This window comes from Crotalus tigris, unplaced genomic scaffold (genome assembly GCF_016545835.1).
Source record: "Crotalus tigris isolate CLP2741 ecotype Arizona unplaced genomic scaffold, ASM1654583v1 scf7180000019762.1414395, whole genome shotgun sequence".
NCBI lineage: Eukaryota > Metazoa > Chordata > Lepidosauria > Squamata > Viperidae > Crotalus > Crotalus tigris.
In genome coordinates this window covers 880,622-901,726 of record NW_024097700.1, presented here as the reverse complement: position 1 = coordinate 901,726, position 21,105 = coordinate 880,622, and the positions used below count along the sequence as shown (strand labels likewise).

Genomic DNA, 21,105 nt, shown 5'->3' with positions numbered 1-21,105 from the left:
ACCTCCCCAACTCTGCCCCTGCCCTCCCCACGTGTAATTAGATCTTAAGATTTTAATGGCTAGTTTTACCTTATTTGTGTTTTAATGTACATAGATAGATTTCGATGACTGTAAGCTGTCCAGAAGTTACCCTCTGGTAAGATGGGCAGCCATTAAATTTTATAAATAAATAAATATAATTATCTCCATTTATTTCCCTTTATTTTTTATCAGTAACTCAAGGCGGTGAACATACCTAATAATCCTGCCTCTCTCTATTTTCCCCACAACAACCCTATGAGGTGGGTTGGGCTAAGAGTGACTAGCCCAAAGTCACTCAGCTGATTTTCAGGCCTAATGTTGGACTAGAATTCACAGTCTCCTGGTTTCTGGCCTGGTGCCTTAACCACTAGACCAGGGGTAGGCAACCTCGGCTCTTTTTGACTCATGGATTTCAACTCCCAGAATTCCTGAGCCAGCAAATCCATGAGTCATAAAAGAGCCGAGGTTGCCTACCCCTGCACTAGACCAATACTGCTTTTTGTACATGTTGTTCCACCCATCCTGATCAATAGCTCCAGTGAAGTAGGTTAGGCTGAGAGAGGATGCCTGGTTACAAATCACCCAGGAAGCCTCCAGGACTGAGGGAGGAGTAGTACCTGGGTCTCTCTACTCCTCACTTAATACCTCAGCCAAGATGCCACATTGACTCCATTTAAACAATTGAAGGTTAGACACAGAAAGGTAATTTGAATAGCATTCAAGAGGCAAACGTATGAAAAAGGTATAAGAATTTATTCACAAATTAAATTGTGTGATTTTTTTTAAAGTTAACTATCCAAAATCCTTTGCATTTACATTTTTTTTTAAAAAAAGCATCTAGTTATCATAGAGAAACTGAATAATTATTAAATTAGGATAACAATTTCTCCAGCAATGCCTTTGCTGCTGCTGTACAGTCTTTAGTCCTTTTTAGCTTTGGAATAACACTCTTTAGTCCATCTTTAACTTGTGTTGCAACTTCTTGATCAGAGCTCTGAAGAAGACTGTAAGAGGAAGAAAAGGAACGTTTAAAATATGTTCTAAACAGTATCCTTTAAAAAATGAATGTTTATTATAAACTGAATTAATACACGACAGACAGACCAGCATACAATTGAATAATTCTACTTGTTAAGGAAAACTTGGGGGACACTATCTCATAGAAAGTAATAATAATAATTCAGTTTAAATCTTCAAATTGTCAGAACATAGAGTCTTTGTATGTTCTGAATGTACTTTCAATTAAGTTTAATGGTTTCCCCAAGTGTCAACTATTGCCAATAGTCTAGAAAGAAACTATGGTCAGAGATACCAAAGGTCATTGAAAGATTGATTAAAACTATGTGCTTCCCACATCCAAGCCTTATCATAGGTCATCAATAAGAGTAACCAATGCTACTTCCATCTCATGCTCAGATATAAACACTGATTCTAATTTTTGCTTTTTAAAAACACATTTAAAAAGAGGCAAGGGGGAACTGGATTTGGATTGTATATGTGCAAATTCACATCTTGATTAATAATGGGATGCATGGGGAGAAAAAAACTTTCATTACTTTTCCAGAGAAACTAAGCGGGCTTGTTTGAGAGATTTTTCAGTATGAAAGTTATCAATGGTGGCCTGTAAAAATCTTCTGCAATTTTTATCGTAACTTTCCGTTTAAATTGTCATATCCAACCTTGTGTTTTTTAAAAAACAAACAGGTATGATTCTGCCAAACAAAGAGAAGGAAAGAATTAAAGTAGCTTGGATGAAAAAAAAAATCTGTTTTTCAGTATGATCCAAAATTGTTCTGTCTTATCTAAGAGCAAGCGCTATGACCTAGCATTACATATTTGAAGAGATTACGTAAATTACATAATATGCACACAAATTATTGTTAATGCGCCTTCTAGGATGTTTTGATTTTATAGGCTTGTTACTATTTCAGGGAAGGACAAGCATCGGTGTAAACAGCCACCGAGATTATCAAAACCTCAGAGCAGATTATACACGTTCCCTTCTCAAATTCTCATGCAACGTTAGAGCAAGATATGAATACTCTGCACCTGCTTAGATATTGGATGAGTTAAGACATCGGATAAGTTGCTGCATCAAATATAGAGATCTGCAGTAGTTCTGAAGCAGACCACAACTAAAGATTCAAGAGGACATCTCCCAAAGGAGCCACTTCTTTTCTGGCAGTCACACAATTGCTGCTGCACAAACTCGTGAAAATTCAGGAGGTTGGATATGACTCTTTTAGGGAGGGAATGGTCCTCAAGTTTGATCTAAAACAGGGGTAGGCAACTGACTCAGGAATTCTGGGAGTTGAAGTCCATGAGTCATAAAAGAGCCAAGGTTGCCTACCCCTGATCTAAAGCATCTTTGTCTGCATTCTGGATCCCTCTAATTAAAATCACAGCCAGTTGTTAGCTGGCCGTGGCTGTTTTAACTCTCTCTAGCTCGTCCATGAATTCAGATTTGTTTCCTGATGGGATGTCAAAAATATAACTACTTAACACAGTGGTTCTCAACCTTTTTAATGCCGCGACCCCCAACCGGTCGTAAGTCGAGGATTAGTCAACTGGTGCAGCACTGTTTGCAGAATGGGACTTTTGGTGGCTCAGCAGGGCAGAGACAGCCTAGACAATTCTTATTGGCTTTTGAAAGACAATAGAATTAGACTCTATTCAAGAGAGTCTATTCTATTGGCTTTCAAAAGCCAATAGAATAAAAGGGAGTAGCACAGCTAAGGAAAAGGGGAAAAAATAGCGGACTGCGTTGTTTGGCGACCCCCGTGAAATGGTCGTTTGACCCCAAATGGGGTCCTGACCCACAGGTTGAGAACCACTGACTTAAGATATGGTAGCAGCAGATTGACTGAATTTTATTAAAATAATGGAAGAAAACTAAAACTCAGTACTAGCAGTGTCATCAACCACCTTTGGGAGAGAAGACTTTTTTAAAAAAACAACAGTTCTTCATTTCTAGAATTCAAGCAGAAACAATCAGGGTTATCTCTGCTCAACCAGATTTCTCAAATGGAAAACTTTGCCACATGTAGTGAAGCAATTCCCCACACATCTTTATCTAGCAGGTGTGTGTGAGATTATGTGTTTTAACAAGGAATCAAGGATTCTTGTCAGATGTAAGGATTCTGTTGTAAGGCACAAGGAAAAAAACCCACAGCTCTATTTCAGAAAGGCAGTGGCTGAAACAGTAGAAATTCACAATCATAAACCTGTCAAATGGAAGTTTGATTTAAACACGACTTTTGCACTGATCCACATAAACAGCAACATTTTTCTAATCTGCATCAGAAACACTAGAAAATTAAAAAAAATGGGATAATGAAGAAGGAAACCAATTACTTTTAACAGATATGTGTGCAGTGCTGATTGAGCTTGGTTAGGAGAGACAATACTTTTTTTTTGGGGGGGGGGAGGGATAGACATCAGACTGACAGGCACTTTGGGTGAACCTACAGACCCACCCAAATTCAGATTAGTGAAACAAACATCTCTTGCTTTTCGGTGATCCTGATCAACATTTCTGTTAACAGAAGCAAGGAAACAGTAACCTTTCATTAATGATAAAGCAATCTTGATTGTCTTCTCAAGTTCAGAACATTTCGGGAATGGTCTTAACCGTGTTGGAAAGGCCAATCTTGAACTAAATAAACATTTGCACATTTCTACATTTCCCCTGGATGTTTGGACAGGGTACCACCTGGGAACTCAAGGGCATGCCAGAAGAAAAGTCCACAGGAAGACCATGGTAAATGCTTCTGTAACACTCTGAAGAAACTCCTGATCACCAGGAGTCAAGCTTGAGGGTATCGTTACCTTTTATTTTCCCCTCACACAGATTATTATTTCAGTAGCCTTGATTAGAATCCTGGATATGTAATTATAAGCCTTTCTCATTTTCTCCCCTGCAGTAACCTTGAACAAGGGAAGATTATCACCTCCTCAGCAAACTGATAAACAGAACTGTTCCTCTTATGTTTAGGCTTTGAGGTTCAGCTGTCCTGCAACCATATTATTTTCTGTTCTCATTTTAGTTTGCTTTCACTGAATGCACCTCTACTCCCAAAGGGACACTTATTCTTTGTCAACAGGCATCAGGAAAATACTAACAAACCTAACTTGATATCAGGAGATATTTTGGATATAATTCAGCTGATCTATTTCTAGTGATTGAATAGATCCATCAGTTTTAATTTAACGGAGCAGGCTGTTATAGTGATCTCATCATTACGAATTCCTGAGAAAACTTACAAGACAGAAATTAAAACTTAACTTGGAAATATCATCAGGGATTCAAATAGAGAAGAATATTTAATCTACAAAAGCAGGGACGTACGATTAATAAATACAAGTTAAAACGTATTTTAGGTTCATACCCCACTGATGCATTTTAAATCATGTTATAAACGAAGACGCTGCAAATACTTTGTTTAATATCATATTGATTTATTCTGAAACAGAGCTGTTGTGTTCTCAGTTTGCTTGAGGTTATATAAATAAGTGCAAGAAAACTGTTTGGTATAAGACAGGGGTAGGTAACCTTGGCTCTTTTATAACTTGTGGACTTCAACTCCCAGAATTCCTGAGCCAGCCATGCTGGCTCAGGAATTCTGGGAGTTGAAGTCCAAAAGTCATAAAAGAGCCAAGGTTGCCTGTCCCTGGTATAAGAGCACAAGCTTCAAGCTCATTTGCAATGTGTACTGTGTAGAAGTAGTCCTCCACTTACAGCAATTCATTTAGTGACCATTCAAAGTTACGACAGCCCTGGAAAAAGTGACTTAGGACCATTTTTCACAGTTAAGACCTCTGCAGCATCCCCATGGTCATGTGATCAAAATTCAGAAGCCTGGCATCTGACTCATACTTACGACGGTTGCAGTGTCCCAGGGTCATGTGATCACTTTTCGTAACCTTCTGACCAACAAAACCAATGGGGACGCCAGATTCACTTAACAACCGGGCTACTAACTTAACAACTTCGGTGATTCACTTAACTGTGACAAGAAAGGTCATAAAATGGGGCAAAACTCACTTAACAAATGTCTCACTTAACAACGGAAATTTTGGACTCAAATGTGGTCATAAGCTGAGGACTATCTGCATAACAGGGCCAATAATATCCGTATTATTCATATTACTGAGTGACCAATCTTTGTAGGCTACCTCACTGGAATAAGTGGAATTACCACATTATAAAGAAAGAATGTAGTATTTCTGAAGGCTGTGACAGCAAAGCCTCCAGAGAGCATAAACTCCAGGACAGCCAAATTATTACCTTCAAAGAAAAACAGTCCAATGGGAGGAGACAATCAATAACAGATGGAAATTTTGAAGAAAAAAGAATTATAGCAAAGCTAGTTTATTTCCCTTGCATTTTTTTTTAAAAAAAATAACGAAGCTGAAAGCAAAGTAATGAATCTTTGAAAGTGATTCAGCAAGTTAACTCAGCTGCTGTCTACTTAGTAGCAGAAAAGGCATTTATTAAAATACAATTGATTTTATAAACTTTTAATATTAAACAACCAGGTCACTGCCTAAAAAAAAAACCCTCATAGATGTTGAATAACCTAGAAACCTTCTACATACCGGCACAGAATAATTGCACCACGATTCACATCCACCCAGGTCTTTAGAAGGTCAATTCCCACCTGTTCGATCAGGATTCTTGCAAAACATCCTGTTTGGGAGAATCCAAAGTAAGTATTATACATTTATCATGACACATCAGTTATTAATTAATACTAAGATAGAATCAATACATCTGCCTTCACTTTAAGGAGATACTGATTAGATTACCAGAGCACATGTGGTTTCAATCTAATTTTCTATGTTATTCACACACACACGCGCACACACACACACATTTGAATCCAAGGAAAAAGAAACTTTTCCCTTGAATTGCCTGGCAAGAACTTGCCCTTCCTTTTTAGAAGTACTTTTCCATTCTTAATTTGAGCAATTCTTCCTGTCCTTCAAGCCACGTCACTCAGAGTAAGTTTTTTTTTTTTTAATTAAGGAAGGCACCCAAACTGGAATTCAGGACCTAGTTATCTTGCCCAACCCTCCACTGATTGAAGGTCTATTAATTAATTTTATCTCTGATATGCCAACTTACCTTCTCTGCCAGACTCTCTCATCTTCTCATCTTGTTGTATTAGCCACTTAAGCACTAAATGGCCTGCTGGATGTTCGGCAATATGAAGCTTTAAAATAAAGCATGAACATGTTAGGACAGTCATGTCAAACACAAGGCCCGGGGGCCGGATGCAGCCCGCAAAGTGGTTTCATGTGGCCCGCAAAGCCATCCTGGAAACAGTGAGGGAACGGCCCCCATTGCCGTGGCCCTGGCCCAATGTACAATTTTGTTGTGGTCATCTATGCTGAAATGCATTCAGTCTTAGCTCCACAAGGCCGTCCAGAAACAGCGAGGAACCAGCCCCTGCTGCATCAGCACCACCCTCTGGGTGCATGCTGGGGAGGTGTCACCCTTTGTGAGGAATGAAGAAATGGACCGTGCCTTGGCGCTTGCCCCGGTCCCACCTCCTTCTGCCAGAGACCCTCAGATCTGTCCCACTCCTGCCCAGGCCCCCACAGGCACCCTTGATGCGAACGATGTAGAGCTGGCCACACCCACTCCATCCACGCCCACCCAGTAGGCCGCAACCACCCTGGCCACACCCACCCAGCTCCCCGAGGGCAACCGCAAGGCTGATGTGGCCCTCGATGAAATTGAGTTTGACACCCCTGTGTTAGGATCTCTCACTGGGCTCACTCTTCAATGTCCTCATATGTGCAGCTTTTTAAAAGTAGGGTCAGGCTGCATAGCACGTAAGAAGCATCCTTTAACTGGCCCCATTAAGTAATCAGTGAAGGAACAGCCACGCAGTTGAAATTTTAAACAACCCAGAGATCTTGGCTGTCACTCGGATTAGATATTTATTTCTATTTGAAAAACAAATCATCTCCAGTCTCAAATACTGTTTTCAATATGTTCTATCACTTTCATCATTCCTAAAGGCACAAGCGGGGCAACTTTTGTAAAATGCTTCTAATTTCATTCCAGTTAGGGCACTTTCCTGAACCCTAGCTTGTCCTCCCACTACTTACTGACCTTCTTTCCGCATCACGTCTGCCCTGCTCTTTGTGTTGAGCACAGAAATCTCAAGGAAACCAGGCAGGTCCGAACAGAAATATAGCCTCCCCCCCTCCCCCCAAGTATACGTAACTCTCACATAGCTGCATTTAGGATCATAGAGAAGCTATACTTCCATTTTAGTTCTGTTCTAGACTTTCTGCCTGAATGTGCGGAAAACGAGGAATGATTTGAGGGAACTCTAGTCTAACAAAAAAGACTAAGGCGGCATGATAGCAGTCTTCCAGGATTTGAGCGGCTGTCTCACAGAGAAGAGGGGTCACACCTGTTCTCCAAAGCAGCTGAGGGCAGGACAAGAAGCAATGATGAGAACTTATTAAAGAGAGATCCAACTTAGAACTAAGGAGAAACTTCCTGACAGTGAGAACAATTAATCAGTAGAATGGCTTCAGGAGCTGTGGGTGCTCCTTCACTGGAGGTTTTCAAAAACAGATTGGACAACCAGCTGTCCGAAGTGCTATAAGGCAAGGGTGGCAAACTCGCAACGTCACGTGATGTGTCACGACGTAGCATGACTTTTTTGCCATTGCCGGCAATGGGGTGGGCGCGGTTTGGCTATGATGCATCCGGCCCATAGGCCGGCAGTTTGACACCCCTGCTATAAGGTCTCCTGCTTGAGCAGGAGGTTGGACTAGAACACCTCCTTGTTAATCTATGTTCCAACAGAGTGTGTGTGTTTGGTGGAAGAGGGTGACAGAGCACAAAAGCAGAGGAGGCAGAATACCAAGCACAGCCCTGTCCTTTAATCAAGTCCTGATCTTCATGTATCTAGGCAACTATCTGAACATAGCCAATGCCACAAATATATATATAAATGTAGTATTTCGGAGTCATGCAGACATTTGAGTCCAAAGCAGTATGAAGAATTCTGTCCCACCTAAGCAAAGGTGCTTTGGTTCGGTGCAGATACCTTGTACTGCATGTTGATGGCTTGTTAGAAAAGCCATGCTTCTTTATAGGCTCTCATTATAGCTACGCAGATTCAAGAATGTGGGTGGTTGAGTACGGATGTGGCAATATGGAGACATTAGATGATGACACACTGTTGCTACCTTCTTAATGCCTCCTTAACATCAATTTCCTGAGCCTGTGCAATGGCTCTGAGACCAGGAAAAGCCATGTTTCCTTTATGCAAGTTCTTAAAGTTTAGAGTAAAACTATCAGTTCAGACTTCTGATTTTAGATGGAGCCTAAATTCTTTCCCCAGATCAGGTTGGATACCCCTGACAATCTAACATCTCCATGACTCCAAAATACCACATGCCGACTGGGGAATTCTGGGAGTGGAAGTCTATACAAGTCTTAAAATTGCCAAAGTTGGACACTCCTGCCCTAGAAGATAATCACTATTACCTCAGAGAAATGACTGGACAACAATGAAAGAGAAACCTGCTACTTTGGGGCTACTCATTACCGTTTGCTTTGTGTCTATCTTACCTCTCCATCTTCTCCCCCCGGAATCATCTCTCTCGCAGCAAGACTAGCGATGGCTTTCATCGCTGGCTGGACATTGCCGACAGCAGCCTTGAGGATGCCCGTCACTGCAATGAATGCAGCTTTGTCCATCACCATTTCTTCAGTGTGTGCGCTGAGGTGCTGTAATAAGGGAGGGGAAATGGCTTCCAGAAGCTCATGATGCCGAACATCTGCATCCTTTTTACTGGTGGAATAAAGACAGACAGATATAAGAACGTTTGCTCAAGAAAGAAAAGCGGGAATTGTACAAAATCCTGATGCCCAAATAAAAAAAATCCAAAATTCAGCAGCAGGTTATTCCCATATTCCCCCAACAGAAGAAAAGTTTTGATTGACTCTCCAAATCAGAGCCCTAGAGATCACGATCTATGATCGTGCACTCTGTGCACTAGAATCTTTGCAAAGCAGTTGTTTCTACCTAAATCAGTAAAGCGTTTACGAAGCATATTTTCAGGAGAAATTGCTGGAATGGCAAATTCAGCTTCGGGCCAGAGGTAAGTCTCATTAACAGCCTACAAGGTTGCAATCCTCAGTTCAGGCTTCATCTCCTTGCCTGTTTAATTTTTAAAAACCAAGACTGGTCAGCAAGAAAGTGATTTGCATGGCTGCTGCAATTAGTGTCACTGGAAAGATCATCAAAAGAGACAGACGGTGGTGTGACTCTCATGGCTGCTGGGCCTATGGCCTGCAGAGCGACACTATTTTTACACAACTAGCAGGAGGTGCCATTTAATTATCAATGGGGTGATATCAGTCAAAATGTCAGCGGTGAGTATATTTATGTTAGGAAGGAAGGTAACTGCTTCTCCCTGTAGTATTTTGATCTGTGGCCTGAACATTCACTTGTTTGTACTTGCGGAGCTTTGTGGGATGTTTCAAGTAAAATATGCTGCCTCAAAGATGATCCAATAACTATTGCCTGAAATCTAATTTAATTTTGTACAATGTTTTATTACATAAATTAATAGAACACCCCCCCACACACACACATACGAATAATAAACAAATGACAACAACAAAAATAAAATACCCTGGAATTGGAAGACAATAATAAAACTTTAAAAAAATTGACCGGAATGCCTCAAAGTCTTTTTTTCTTGCTACTTTTTCAGAAACCGCATGACACTTTGATAAACTGTTGGTATCAGGGGTCCCTGGTGCTCTCTGACCTTGGTTGTTTTCTTGCAGACGTTTCATTGCCAAGAAACCGTCAAGACCACTCCCACCTACACTGACACAGCAAGCCACTAGAATATAAAATGAGAGGAAACCTCAGTCCCTACTAGCACTGATGAAGTTACATAGTTGGGGTAATAAAACATCTGCAAGAAAACAACCAAGCTCAGAGAGCACAGAAGACTGCTCATTTCAACCCTGTACTACTGATATCAGCCCATCACTGTATCTTTAGTGCAGACATGTCAAACTCGCAACATCACATGACATCGCGCAACATATCGGGACGGTTTTGCCATTGCCGGCAATGAGGTGGGTGTGGCTTCTGGATGACGCATCCAGCCCGTGTGTGTGTGTGTGTGTGTGTGTGTGTGTGTGTGTATGTGTGTAGAGCCAAGGTTGCCTACCCCACAGAGATTTCTTGGAACTAATTTCTTTTTCCTGACTTGCCTGCCCTATATATATAGGTCTTTGGTTATTCGAGTTTTCTCCCACGTAAAATTGGAAATGTCTTGGACGTTTCGACGAAGTCCCATTCGTCATCTTCAGGCTGGTGCTTTCAGCTTCTTGCTTCTAGGAGCAATGTGTGGTCGTAGCTGTTTCTTCCTTTTAACTGCCAGTGGGGGTATGAACTGATTGGAGGGAGCTTGGCTGTGTTCTGATTGGGTGGAGGTGTGCTCTGATTGGCTAGGGGCTTGGCTGTGCTCTGATTGGCTGGGGGGTTGGCTGTGTTCTGATTGGATGGGAGAGTGTTCTGTTTGGGTGGGGGCTTTGTTGTGCTCGGGTTAGTCTTAGTTGCAGGGGGATTAGAGATGGTGAACTGCATTGCTGTTGTTTGGCTTCGCGTTCGTGGTCGCGCCTCATCTTCATGGTGGGTGTCAGTTTGTTTCATGTATGGATTGGAGGGGTTTAAAGTGGCTAATGATGCAGCTGTGGTCTGGCTTCTGGTTTGTGATCGTGCCTCATCATTGGTGTGGGTTTGAGTTTGCTTTTTGCGTGGATGTGTGGTGGTGACATCGCCAAGACATTTCCAATTTTACGTGGGAGAAAACCCGAATAACCAAAGACCTACATACAAACACCCGCGAAAACCTCAAAATTTATTTATTTTCTGAGGTTTTTGCGAGCACAGCCAAGCCTCTAGCCAATCAGAGTGATATATATATACGACTACTTTTCTCAACACACACACACACAAACACACACACGCACATATAAAGGCAAGATACAGTTAACCAGATAAAAACAGATAAAATGTAAGACTATTGAAATGAATACCGAGAAACGAATCTAGTCTGTATCATAATCAGCTGTGGGTAAACATAACATGCATTATTCTGCCAGTGTTGAAATAAACACCTGCTGCTCTTATTTGTCACTTGACTCACATGGCAATAAACTATTATTTTACCAAATCCACTAAAAGCAAATGTGACCGAAATTCATAGAAAATTATCCAATGCTAAATCCAATATTTCCTACTAAAATATTACCTTACACTTTTTTAAAAAAAATCTATCTTGCTATGCCACCTTTTAAGGTCGTTTATGTAAAACAAAAATACAGGTCAAATTCCACTTTGCACAGCATGTCTCAGGCAGCTGTATAGCCATAATTCAATCCACGGGGATTTGGACAAGTGAAAAACAGCACATGTTCAGACATAACCAGATAGGGAAAAAATGCAGAAAGTTCAAGAAATTGTACACAAATACCTGTGAGCATTTCCATCACCCTGTTGCAGGATTTTGATTATTGCCGGGGAAAAATATGTTGGGTCCCGTGGACTCAATAAATACAGCAGGACTTTCCTTCCATATTTGTTGTTTATAACAGTGGCTAAATTACCATTCAATTCCTAAGTGTTGGAGAAAAGACAAACAAATTCTGTTAGTAACATTTCCCCCCCCCCCCAATTTCAGCTTGTTTTTTTTGGAAAGAAGCCAGTTCTTTTATCCTTATTCAAATCTTTCCTATGACTAAATAAGACATTATGCTAATGCACAGACCTTGCTCCAAATCACGGACAAGAACTGATTAGCCATATGTATAGATGGGAATAACATCATCACCATTCCTTGCATTTTCTTTTTCTTATACTGCCAAGCTTATACCCCCCCCCCACTACGCTTTTTTTTTTTTTTCATTTCAAAAGCCATCTTTAGCAACCCTGAAGGTATAAGTAGTATAAAGCTTTTAGATAAGTATTAAAGGGCAATGTTGTTTCATTTTGCTGTTTACAAACCTGGCTCATCAGTAAGAAATGAATGCATCAGAAGTGCAAAGCCTAACATAAGACGTTTTCTCTATGACATGATTTCAGTAGTGGTCCAAAATATTGTACAACCATACTGATCAATCCAGCTTACTGGAATTTTAAGCTCAACTCAGATGTTCCAAAACTTTACCTAGATAATATTACTAAAACTATTACACATAACAGGATTAAAGGAGAGATATGAAAACAAGATGGCAGTTTATCTAACAGTCAAATTTAATTTCATTTAACATGAAGATAATGCAACCTTTTCATTCAAAATGGCAACCTTTTCCTCATAGTTCTAGTAAGGAAATATATTGTGGATGATTTTTCTCCTTCCTAGTGGTTTTCCTACAGTGTAGAGTCTGTTTTTTTGGGGGTCAACCAAGTGTTGATCCATTGGCTGTGACAGGAATTGATTGACTGCCTTGTCACCTAAGCCTGATGTTGTGGGCTGAGAGTGAGGGACTGGCTCAAAGTCATCCAACCGTTTTCATGCTTGAGGCAGGACTAGAACTTACAGTCTCCTGGATTCTAGCCTTTTGCCTTAAACCAAACTGGTTTAGACCAAACTGGCTCTCTAAGACAACATAACATATTGACTATGATAAGTTGACTAAGATAAGTTGACTAAGATAAGACCATTTCTATGAATGTAACAACATTATGGCCCCTTAAATCCAGTTTTCAGTAACTTTCACAATATTCACGTTACAGCATGCCAAATACTGTGCCTATTTCTGAAAAATAAAAATTAGGCAGGCCATTGCTATAAGATGACCTCCTATTTTGAAGACAAATTATTTAGAGAAAAGGAGGGGGTTTTTTTTTTAGATAAATACAGCATTGTTCATACTCCTTAAGTAGATTTGCCTACTGCTCTTTTGCAAACACAACAAATTTTAGTCATCCTCTTCATTCATCAAAATCATTTAGCTTAGGAGTATGTAGGCTTACTCCATTTATTCTTTATTCACGAATGAGCAGAGAAGTCTATATACTCAAATTAAACAAAAATCTGAAAAAGTTAGGAGGAAGGTGGGTTAGAGTTTTGCCACCCAAATGAAATAAGATATGAAACTGCCTTTCAAACTGCAGTTACTATTATAAGCACAAGCACCAACCTGCATAGCCATTATTGCTACATGCATCTTTATTAATGAAGAAAATCCCAAACTCCCAAAGCAGGACGAACAAAATTAGTATCCCGATATAAAGGAATGATCCTTCACTCAGCTGTAGCAAATCAGACAATAAAGCATAGGGAAGCTGAAAGGATGCAAGCTTAAGTTTCAAGTTTATGGTAATTGCTTTGGGATATAATGATAATAACCACTAAAACGTCTTTGGGGAATCCCAAACATATTGCTAAACTTTTGGACTCAATTATACAACTGTTTGGAGGCAAAGGAAATGCGATGTTAGTCAAATGAAGGCAAAGTCATAAGAGATTCAATCATGGTTCTCTTTCTTCAGTTTACCCAATCTAATCTTTAAATCTGCTATCCTCTAATTACATTAGGACTGATTGGTGCCTCAAAAACCTGTCATCTCACAGCTTCTCCATCAGTGAAAAATTCGAACTCATCAATTTCACTATTGAATCAGGATACCATTTGCTTCAATTTTAGCTAGGTAGCATCTAGGTTACTCTGCTAAAAACAGAAAGCTAAGTAGGACCAGATTTGGTTAATATTTGGATGAGAGACCACCAATAACTGCCAAGGGCATAGGCTAAGAAATCGACAATCATCCCGAGACAATATTTGTACTATAGCCAAGAAAATAATACGGTTATGTCACCGGAAACTGAACTCAATTCAATAAGGTCTATAACACTTTTGGCTGGAAAGCTCAAATACGATAATAGCTAAGCCAACAAACAGACTGAGCAAGGAATTTAAACACCATTTTAAACTCATACATATTCAAGACGTGCATAGCAACAGAGCTATAAAAAGAAAGCTACAACATGGTGGCTGTGAGCTGATCTAAAAAACTTCTAAAAAAACAAAAGTTATTGCCACTTTGACTAAGATGGCCCTTTAAAGCGAATTATTAGTCACACACCTCTCTCCTTCCTGTCCTACAAACAGTGTATCTGCTAAGATAACCTTTTAATTTTTACATTAATACGTGCTAAGGTAGAAATGTTTAGCTGCAGAGGGAGACAAATAACTAACTAACTATAGAGGGAATAAGGAATAGCTTTGAAGGACAGGACGAAGAATTGCAGCCAAAGCTACGGTCAGATAAGAGGGGCTTGAGATTTGGGCCAAGAAATGAGTCTGAGTGAACATCTCAGACAAGCTCCTCCCATGCTATATGAACATAAAGGGAGAAAGGGAGAAGCACATTCAGATTTGCAGGATTCTGTTGCGATAATTATTACAACAAAAGCAGTCCTGACCTAAATGGCAAGGCTTTCATAGTCTACCTTGTTGGGCTGACAGTAATAAATAAACCATCATAGGGGGGGAAAAAGTAAAACCATTTGCTAGCCATTCATCCACTGCATTCTACCACTGCAGAGGGAAGTCCATTGCATGAAAGGATCATTGCCATAAAAGCTCCATGAAGACAACAGAGGACTATGGGAGACATGCTATAAGGCAGTGTTTCTCAACCTTGACAATTTTAAGGCATGTGGACTTCAACTCCCAGAATTCCACAGCCAGCATTGCTGGCTGTGGAATTCTGGGAGTTGAAGTCCACATGCCTTAAAATTGTCAAGGTTGAGAAACACTGCCCATCACCTAAGTTGCCAAGGAGTCAACCGCCCCAACAATACTTGGATAATTCATTTTTAATTTTAAACACCACGTTGAATACAGATAGTCCTCGACTTACGACAGTTCATTTCGTGACCATTTAAAGTTACAACAGCACTGAAAAAAAGTGACTTATGACTGGTTTTCAGTTAAGACTTTTGCAGCATCCCCATGGTCTTGGGATCAAAATTCAGATGCTTGGCAACTCGTTCATATTTATGGCCGTTGGGTCATGTGATCACCTTTGGCAACCTTCTTGACAAGCAAAATCAATGGGAAAGCCCGATTCACCTAACAACCGGGTTACTAACTTATCAGCTGCAGTGATTTACTTAACAACGGTGGCAAGAAAGGTTGTAAAATGGGAGAAAACTCACTTAACAAATTTCTCACTTAGCAACACAAATTTTGGGCTCAATTGTGGTCATAAGTCAAAGACTACTTGCAGTGTATAATCTTTTGTCTAAAACCAGTGGAATTTTCTACATTACTTACATCATTCTGCTAGGTGAATGATCAAAAATGAAGATTGGAAATCGTATTACTTACAGATATAATCAATTGTTTCACAAGTTTAGTATCATCGATGCAGTCAAATGCTGCCAGCAAAACCAAATGTGAAAATTCACCCTGAAACATGAGCCAAAAATTACAAGTATAAGACACAAGCCAAAACAATTCTTGAACACTAGCTCCTAATTATCCAAAGTGATTATTCATCTTATTTCTGATTTTAATACCTGTCTGCTAAAACATTTAAGCAAGATTCTTCTTCAAAGTCAAAAACAACAATCCAACCCACCAAAATATCAAATCTCTCAAGTGTCTTATATAAAGTTAAATTCCAGTGCCCAATTATTTAAAATTAGACAGTGAATTCTGTGAGACCTATTCCTCAGCAAAAATGCTCATGTTCATCTTTTTTGGATTCTAATATTTTTAAAACATTAATATGTATCACATCTGGACAAATTCTATAGATTTCTTGCCATGGAATTTCTTTCACCTTTGTCAACATTTAAAATGATGTCTTAAAACTCTTCTTTAAGCATGTGTATTAGTGATATTTACATATATGTAACATAATTACAAACATAATTGTCACTATTACTTTCTTCTGAATTCATATTGGGTAAAGCAGTCTTCCAGAAATGAGACCGTGGGATTGAAACCCTACACTTACAATGAAGAAAATGCTACTGAGTACAAACAGTTTACTTCTAAGTAAGCATGAATTAGGATTGCACTCTATATGATTACAACAGGAGACATTAAAAATACTCACTGTAGCTATTTTTTCAACATACGTCTTCATTGTTTTTACAATCACTTTTCTGTCCTAACAATCGTGCGAAATAGAAGGAGAGTGAGAAACTTGAAACTTTAAAATACGTGTAATATAAGCTGACTTTTAAAAACTATTATCATAATAAAGCAAATTCAATATTTAGGGATCCACATCTGGATTAGGGATAGAAAGCCACCCATAAGAGCAGTTTTTGGAAACCATCTTTATACTGTAAAATAAGCAACTAATCTCTGCTTCTTTCAATCCTGAAATTGCTATATGAAGTGAAATACACATAATGCTTCATGTTCCATATTCTATTCTCTATGTCAGTCTGTGTATCACTTATGCAAGCTTAGGTTAAGACTGTAAGGAAGTTAATTGCTCTTTCCTTCCAACTGCCCAGAACCGTTCAATTAGCAAATAGCATGAGCATTTTTCTTCATTTATTTCAGCTTGTGTTTTTTCCTACTTTCTCTTAATGTTATATGTTTAATGATTTCCTTCATGTTTGCATATTAAAGAAATGTTAAAACAAACTTACTTCCATTAAACCAGGGTTTCCCAACTTTAACAACTGTAAGACATGTGGCCTTCAACTCCCAGAATTCCTCGGCTGGCTGGGGAATTCTGGGAGTTGAAGTCCACCAGTCTTAAAAGTCGTTAAGGTTGGGAAAACCTGCATTGAATAAAATATATAATCACATACACTGTGAATCGATCTATATCTTCAGATAAGTTGAAGTTGGTAGCAGAATGTATCCAACCCATAAACTAACCACTCAACTAATCCTTTTTGGTGCTTCTTAAAAGCTAACTCAAACAAAATGCATGGATGTTTCTCTATTTGAAACAATTGTCAAAATACACTGTGTTTTTGATTGTTGCATCTGAGACAACCAGTTCACACCAATCCATAGTGCAAGACTGTAGACACAAACCAGCTCCTTCACACACAATACCTTGGGAGTCCCATGCCACAAGCAATGCATGGCTACTCTGGCGCCATCATGGGTGTGTGCCAAGTAAACGACAGCGTCTCTAATGGCTTCGATCATTTCCTAGACACAGAGAACATTGTTTTAGGGAACAGTTTTAAGAACTCATCATTGTATCCAACGAATAAAACCTATTTAATCTTCGATGCATTCTCTCACAACAACACTGACAATCAGTTTAGGCATTGGGCAATCTGTATTATTTCCTCTACCCATTAAATAATGTTCCTAACCTTGAATCAATGTCTGCTTTCTAAAATAAAGTTTTAATCTGGCGTGGAATCTGTTAACTCCTAACTTAAAACTATTTCAGGGTTCTAGGATCTGCACCCCATTTTAGCACGTAACAATTAAGTTGCATAAATAAAAACATGCATGAAGAAAGAATTTCATTTCTTATATGCAAATATGACAAGGGAAAAAAAAACCTTTATGCAATTTAGTGTAAGGTGACTTCCTTACATTTCAATTCGAAGTGACTAGCTGTGCCAGAAAGCAGAACAAGATATACATCCCATTGAAAAAAAGTGCAAAAGAACACTCTGAGGGCCATGAGGCTGCCAGACCTGACTCAGCAAGCAAAGTTGCGTAGAGTCAAATCAGAATATCCTTGGCTGGACTGGATTATTTTGCGGTTTCTGCTATTGTTGGAAAGCCCAAATAGGAAAAAAAAAAAAAAAAACAGCACTAAGTATCTGGTATGACATTTAACTCTACTTAACATGAAAACAGATTTAAAAAGATAAGTAATGAATAGTTAAATGAATAAAGACTTACAGATCTCTGTTTAGGGATAGCATAAGTAAAAAAGTCCAAAAAAACTTTATGCACCAATGAATGCTTTATGACAGCTTCTCTGTAAGGGAAAAGAAAAAGGGAAAATAAATAAATAAATAAATAAAAATAACTCTGTATTTACCTGATGTGGAATATTTTCAATAACACAAAAGAATGACATTTGCCACATATTTTCATTTGCGGTTGGATCAAAACAGTAGTTTCAGAGGACAACGCTTCAGCAGGTTCTAACCAAGCTGGAAGCAGAAACTGACTATCAGGTTTTTTTTTGGGGGGGGGAGGGAGAAAGACATAGTAGGTGTAAGAATTTGGAGTTTCTAGGGATGGGAGAAAATCCAATAAAGTTAACAGGTGTTATCATTAGATCTCTGTAGTGTAATAAAAATATCCTGCTGTTATTAGTAGAGAAATCATCATTTCAAATGGATTTAAGGAAAATCCCTTAAAACCGAATTTCAAGTCAAGCATCCAAGCAGCCTGACATTTGTTCTTACTTTTGACCCATTGGGGTAAGTATCTGCTTCATCTCATCCATAATGGCTTCTCGCTTTTCAGGTTGAATTTCTAGCACTTCACCCAAAGTTGATCGATCTGCGGTCTGAAACGAGAAAAAAAATTGTATAGAATCAAACGATAAGAAAACAAAAGATTTCAACATTCATAAAACAAAATTCTCAATTGTAGCCAGCTATGCCTTAATCTGGCACTCTGACTTGCTGGATTAATTCAAAGACTCTAGGTCAGGACCTCTGGCAAAACAAAGAGGGTTCAAGATTGAGAAGATAGCTAGGAACCACTCCAGACATACCGTATATTCCGGCTTATAAGGCGATCCGGAGTATAAGATGACCCTCGACTTCAGCGCCGAGTCGCATGCCTAGAAAGTCATCTTATACGCCAGAAACTACCATTATTTCTGGCATATAAGACGACCTCCAACTTCGGCGCCGATTTCAACGCTTTCGAAAGTCGTCTTATACGCCGGAAAGTACGGTAACATTTGAAATAAATTTAGTTCAAGGCTTCTTGAAACTGAACTCCTGGAAAAGCTTCTATTTACAATGGAGGGCCCAACTTAACTGCAAACTGGATACCACAGAACAAAGTCACTCTTAATTGACTCTGTGAAACAAACTTGAAGATCATATATGATATGCAATCATAGTCTACTTGATCGATGAAAACTTAAGTGTCTATAAATAACACTTGCTGCAAAAAAATTAACATGGTTGTCCCTCAAGAAATTATTAGTTATAAAATATACTGAAGAATATTTTTCTTGAAGAATATGGTAAACATAATGGCACAGATGTAATACCTTCAACAATATCTCATTAAGTGCTAATAGCCTTTTACAGAATATGTCTATCAAAATGTCCCAAATTTCCTGTTAATGTACTTTCTATTTAGTACTTAATATTTTAAAAAATATTTACCACTCTTCCCTTAAAGCCAAGAATTCTGATAAAACAGATTATTGTGTAATGGAATGCATCATTTCAAGCTAAAACAAAGTTTGAAGTGCGACACAACTATTTCAATTATAAGTTTCTATCTTTTTAAATTGAAATTACATATGAATGTTAGCCATCTGCTCATTTGTAACAATTTATAACCCATGCTCTACAAAATACTTCTTCTGCCAATACCGATTAGGTTCCAAAATTTCATACCAATGAGATTAAAATACATGACAACTTTAAAGTTGCCAAAATCAACTTTTAGAACAAACAACAGGTTAAATTCCACATTTCTGAAATGGTCATCCTTGATGGCATTTGTTTGGATAACTACTATTTTGAATGCATTTATTTTAATGAAGTTAAAGATTAATTAAACATTAAAAGATACTCGTTTTTTTTCACAGCCGCAAAACAAGTTTGGTCATTCAGAGATGCGGAATCTTTACTGTCCAAGTGTTTTTTGGTTTGTTGGGTTCCTTAAAGTTGATCTTGACTCCTGATGCTTGCAGGGAGTTTTCATGGAAACATTTCCAGGAGAGGCTTGCCACCAACAAAACCTGAAGGAAAGGGACTGGCCCCCAAGTCACTAACTTGGCTTTGTGCTAAAGGCAAGGTTTGAACTCACTGTCTCCCAGTTTCTAATCTAGTGCCTGTAACTAATCTACCAAACTGCCAATTGTAATGCAACAATATTTGAAAGATCAGAGGTTTTTGCATCCTTGCACTTTATATTTCTCTGGGTTGGTTTTTTTTTTTTAAAAAAAAGGCAAAAAATCCTGCAGCCTCAAGAGCTATTCCACCCAATGGGAAAAAATCTAAGGTTCATGAGAGAAGCTAATGGTACATATGCCCCAAACAAGCATAGTATAACAGGGCTAGGCAATCTGGGCTCTTTTATGACTCGTGGACTTCAACTCTCAGAATTCCTGAGCCAGCCATGCTGTGTCACGAGTCCACGAGTCATAAAAGAGCCAAGGTTGCCTACCCCACAGAGATTTCTTGGAATTAATTTCTTTTTCCTGACTTAACTGCCTGTCCTCCTCTCTCATAACTCAAAAGTCACTTCAGATGTCAGATAACACAAAGAAAAGCTCAAAATGGTTTTGAAGAAAAAAAAGTGTACCAATAATCACCTTATAGACCTTGAATATATTACCATAAAGCTCCTCTGCCAACATGTTCCGTTGCTGCAGAATGGCTTTATCGTTGTAGGCGTATTCCACCACAGCGGATGCTTCGGCATGCCGTAACATCTTTTTAACCTCACCTTTAAAACTTCTGATTATTTCCGCAATTTGTGGCTTTGTTCTAGTTCGGAAATAAATACAGTTGACAAAGAGAAAATAGGGAGAAAAGAAAATCAACCAAGGATTTTAAGTCAAGAATGAGTTACTTTTTCATTATTTCCGACTTAACCCTGGTTCCTAGAGTTAATTTCAGAAATAGGGTTCACAGGGATCCTATATAGAGAGACAATAATAGAAGCGAGGCTGACATGTTTGGGTCTTTTTCTTCTGTTTTCCCCCCCATACATTTGGGGAGAGAATTAAAGGCCACTGCTGGGGAACTTCTTCAGAGTCTTATGACATGTACATCAAATTTTAGGCAAGACTGGAATTGGCTTTTCACATTAAGCTGAATTTATAAGGAACTTTGAACAAAAGAGCAAGTACCGTATGGTGATCAGTC

At 38.9% G+C, this 21,105-nt stretch overlaps 1 protein-coding gene across 2 annotated transcripts in view; it reads right to left on the bottom strand.

Moving 5' to 3' along the window:
- Positions 1-753: 753 nt before the first annotated feature.
- PUM3 (pumilio RNA binding family member 3) overlaps positions 754-21,105 on the bottom strand; it is a 29,706-nt gene continuing 9,354 nt past the window's right edge. For both annotated transcript variants that reach the window (XM_039364499.1, XM_039364498.1), the window contains exons 8-18: positions 20,550-20,724; positions 18,448-18,551; positions 17,933-18,011; positions 17,120-17,218; positions 16,155-16,208; positions 15,419-15,499; positions 11,554-11,696; positions 8,624-8,846; positions 6,149-6,236; positions 5,620-5,710; positions 754-1,025 (exon numbers count right to left, since the gene is read on the bottom strand). In XM_039364499.1, coding sequence (XP_039220433.1) covers positions 893-1,025; positions 5,620-5,710; positions 6,149-6,236; positions 8,624-8,846; positions 11,554-11,696; positions 15,419-15,499; positions 16,155-16,208; positions 17,120-17,218; positions 17,933-18,011; positions 18,448-18,551; positions 20,550-20,724 — 1,270 coding nt within the window. In that variant the 3' untranslated portion in view covers positions 754-892. The remainder of the gene's footprint in view (positions 1,026-5,619; positions 5,711-6,148; positions 6,237-8,623; positions 8,847-11,553; positions 11,697-15,418; positions 15,500-16,154; positions 16,209-17,119; positions 17,219-17,932; positions 18,012-18,447; positions 18,552-20,549; positions 20,725-21,105) is intronic.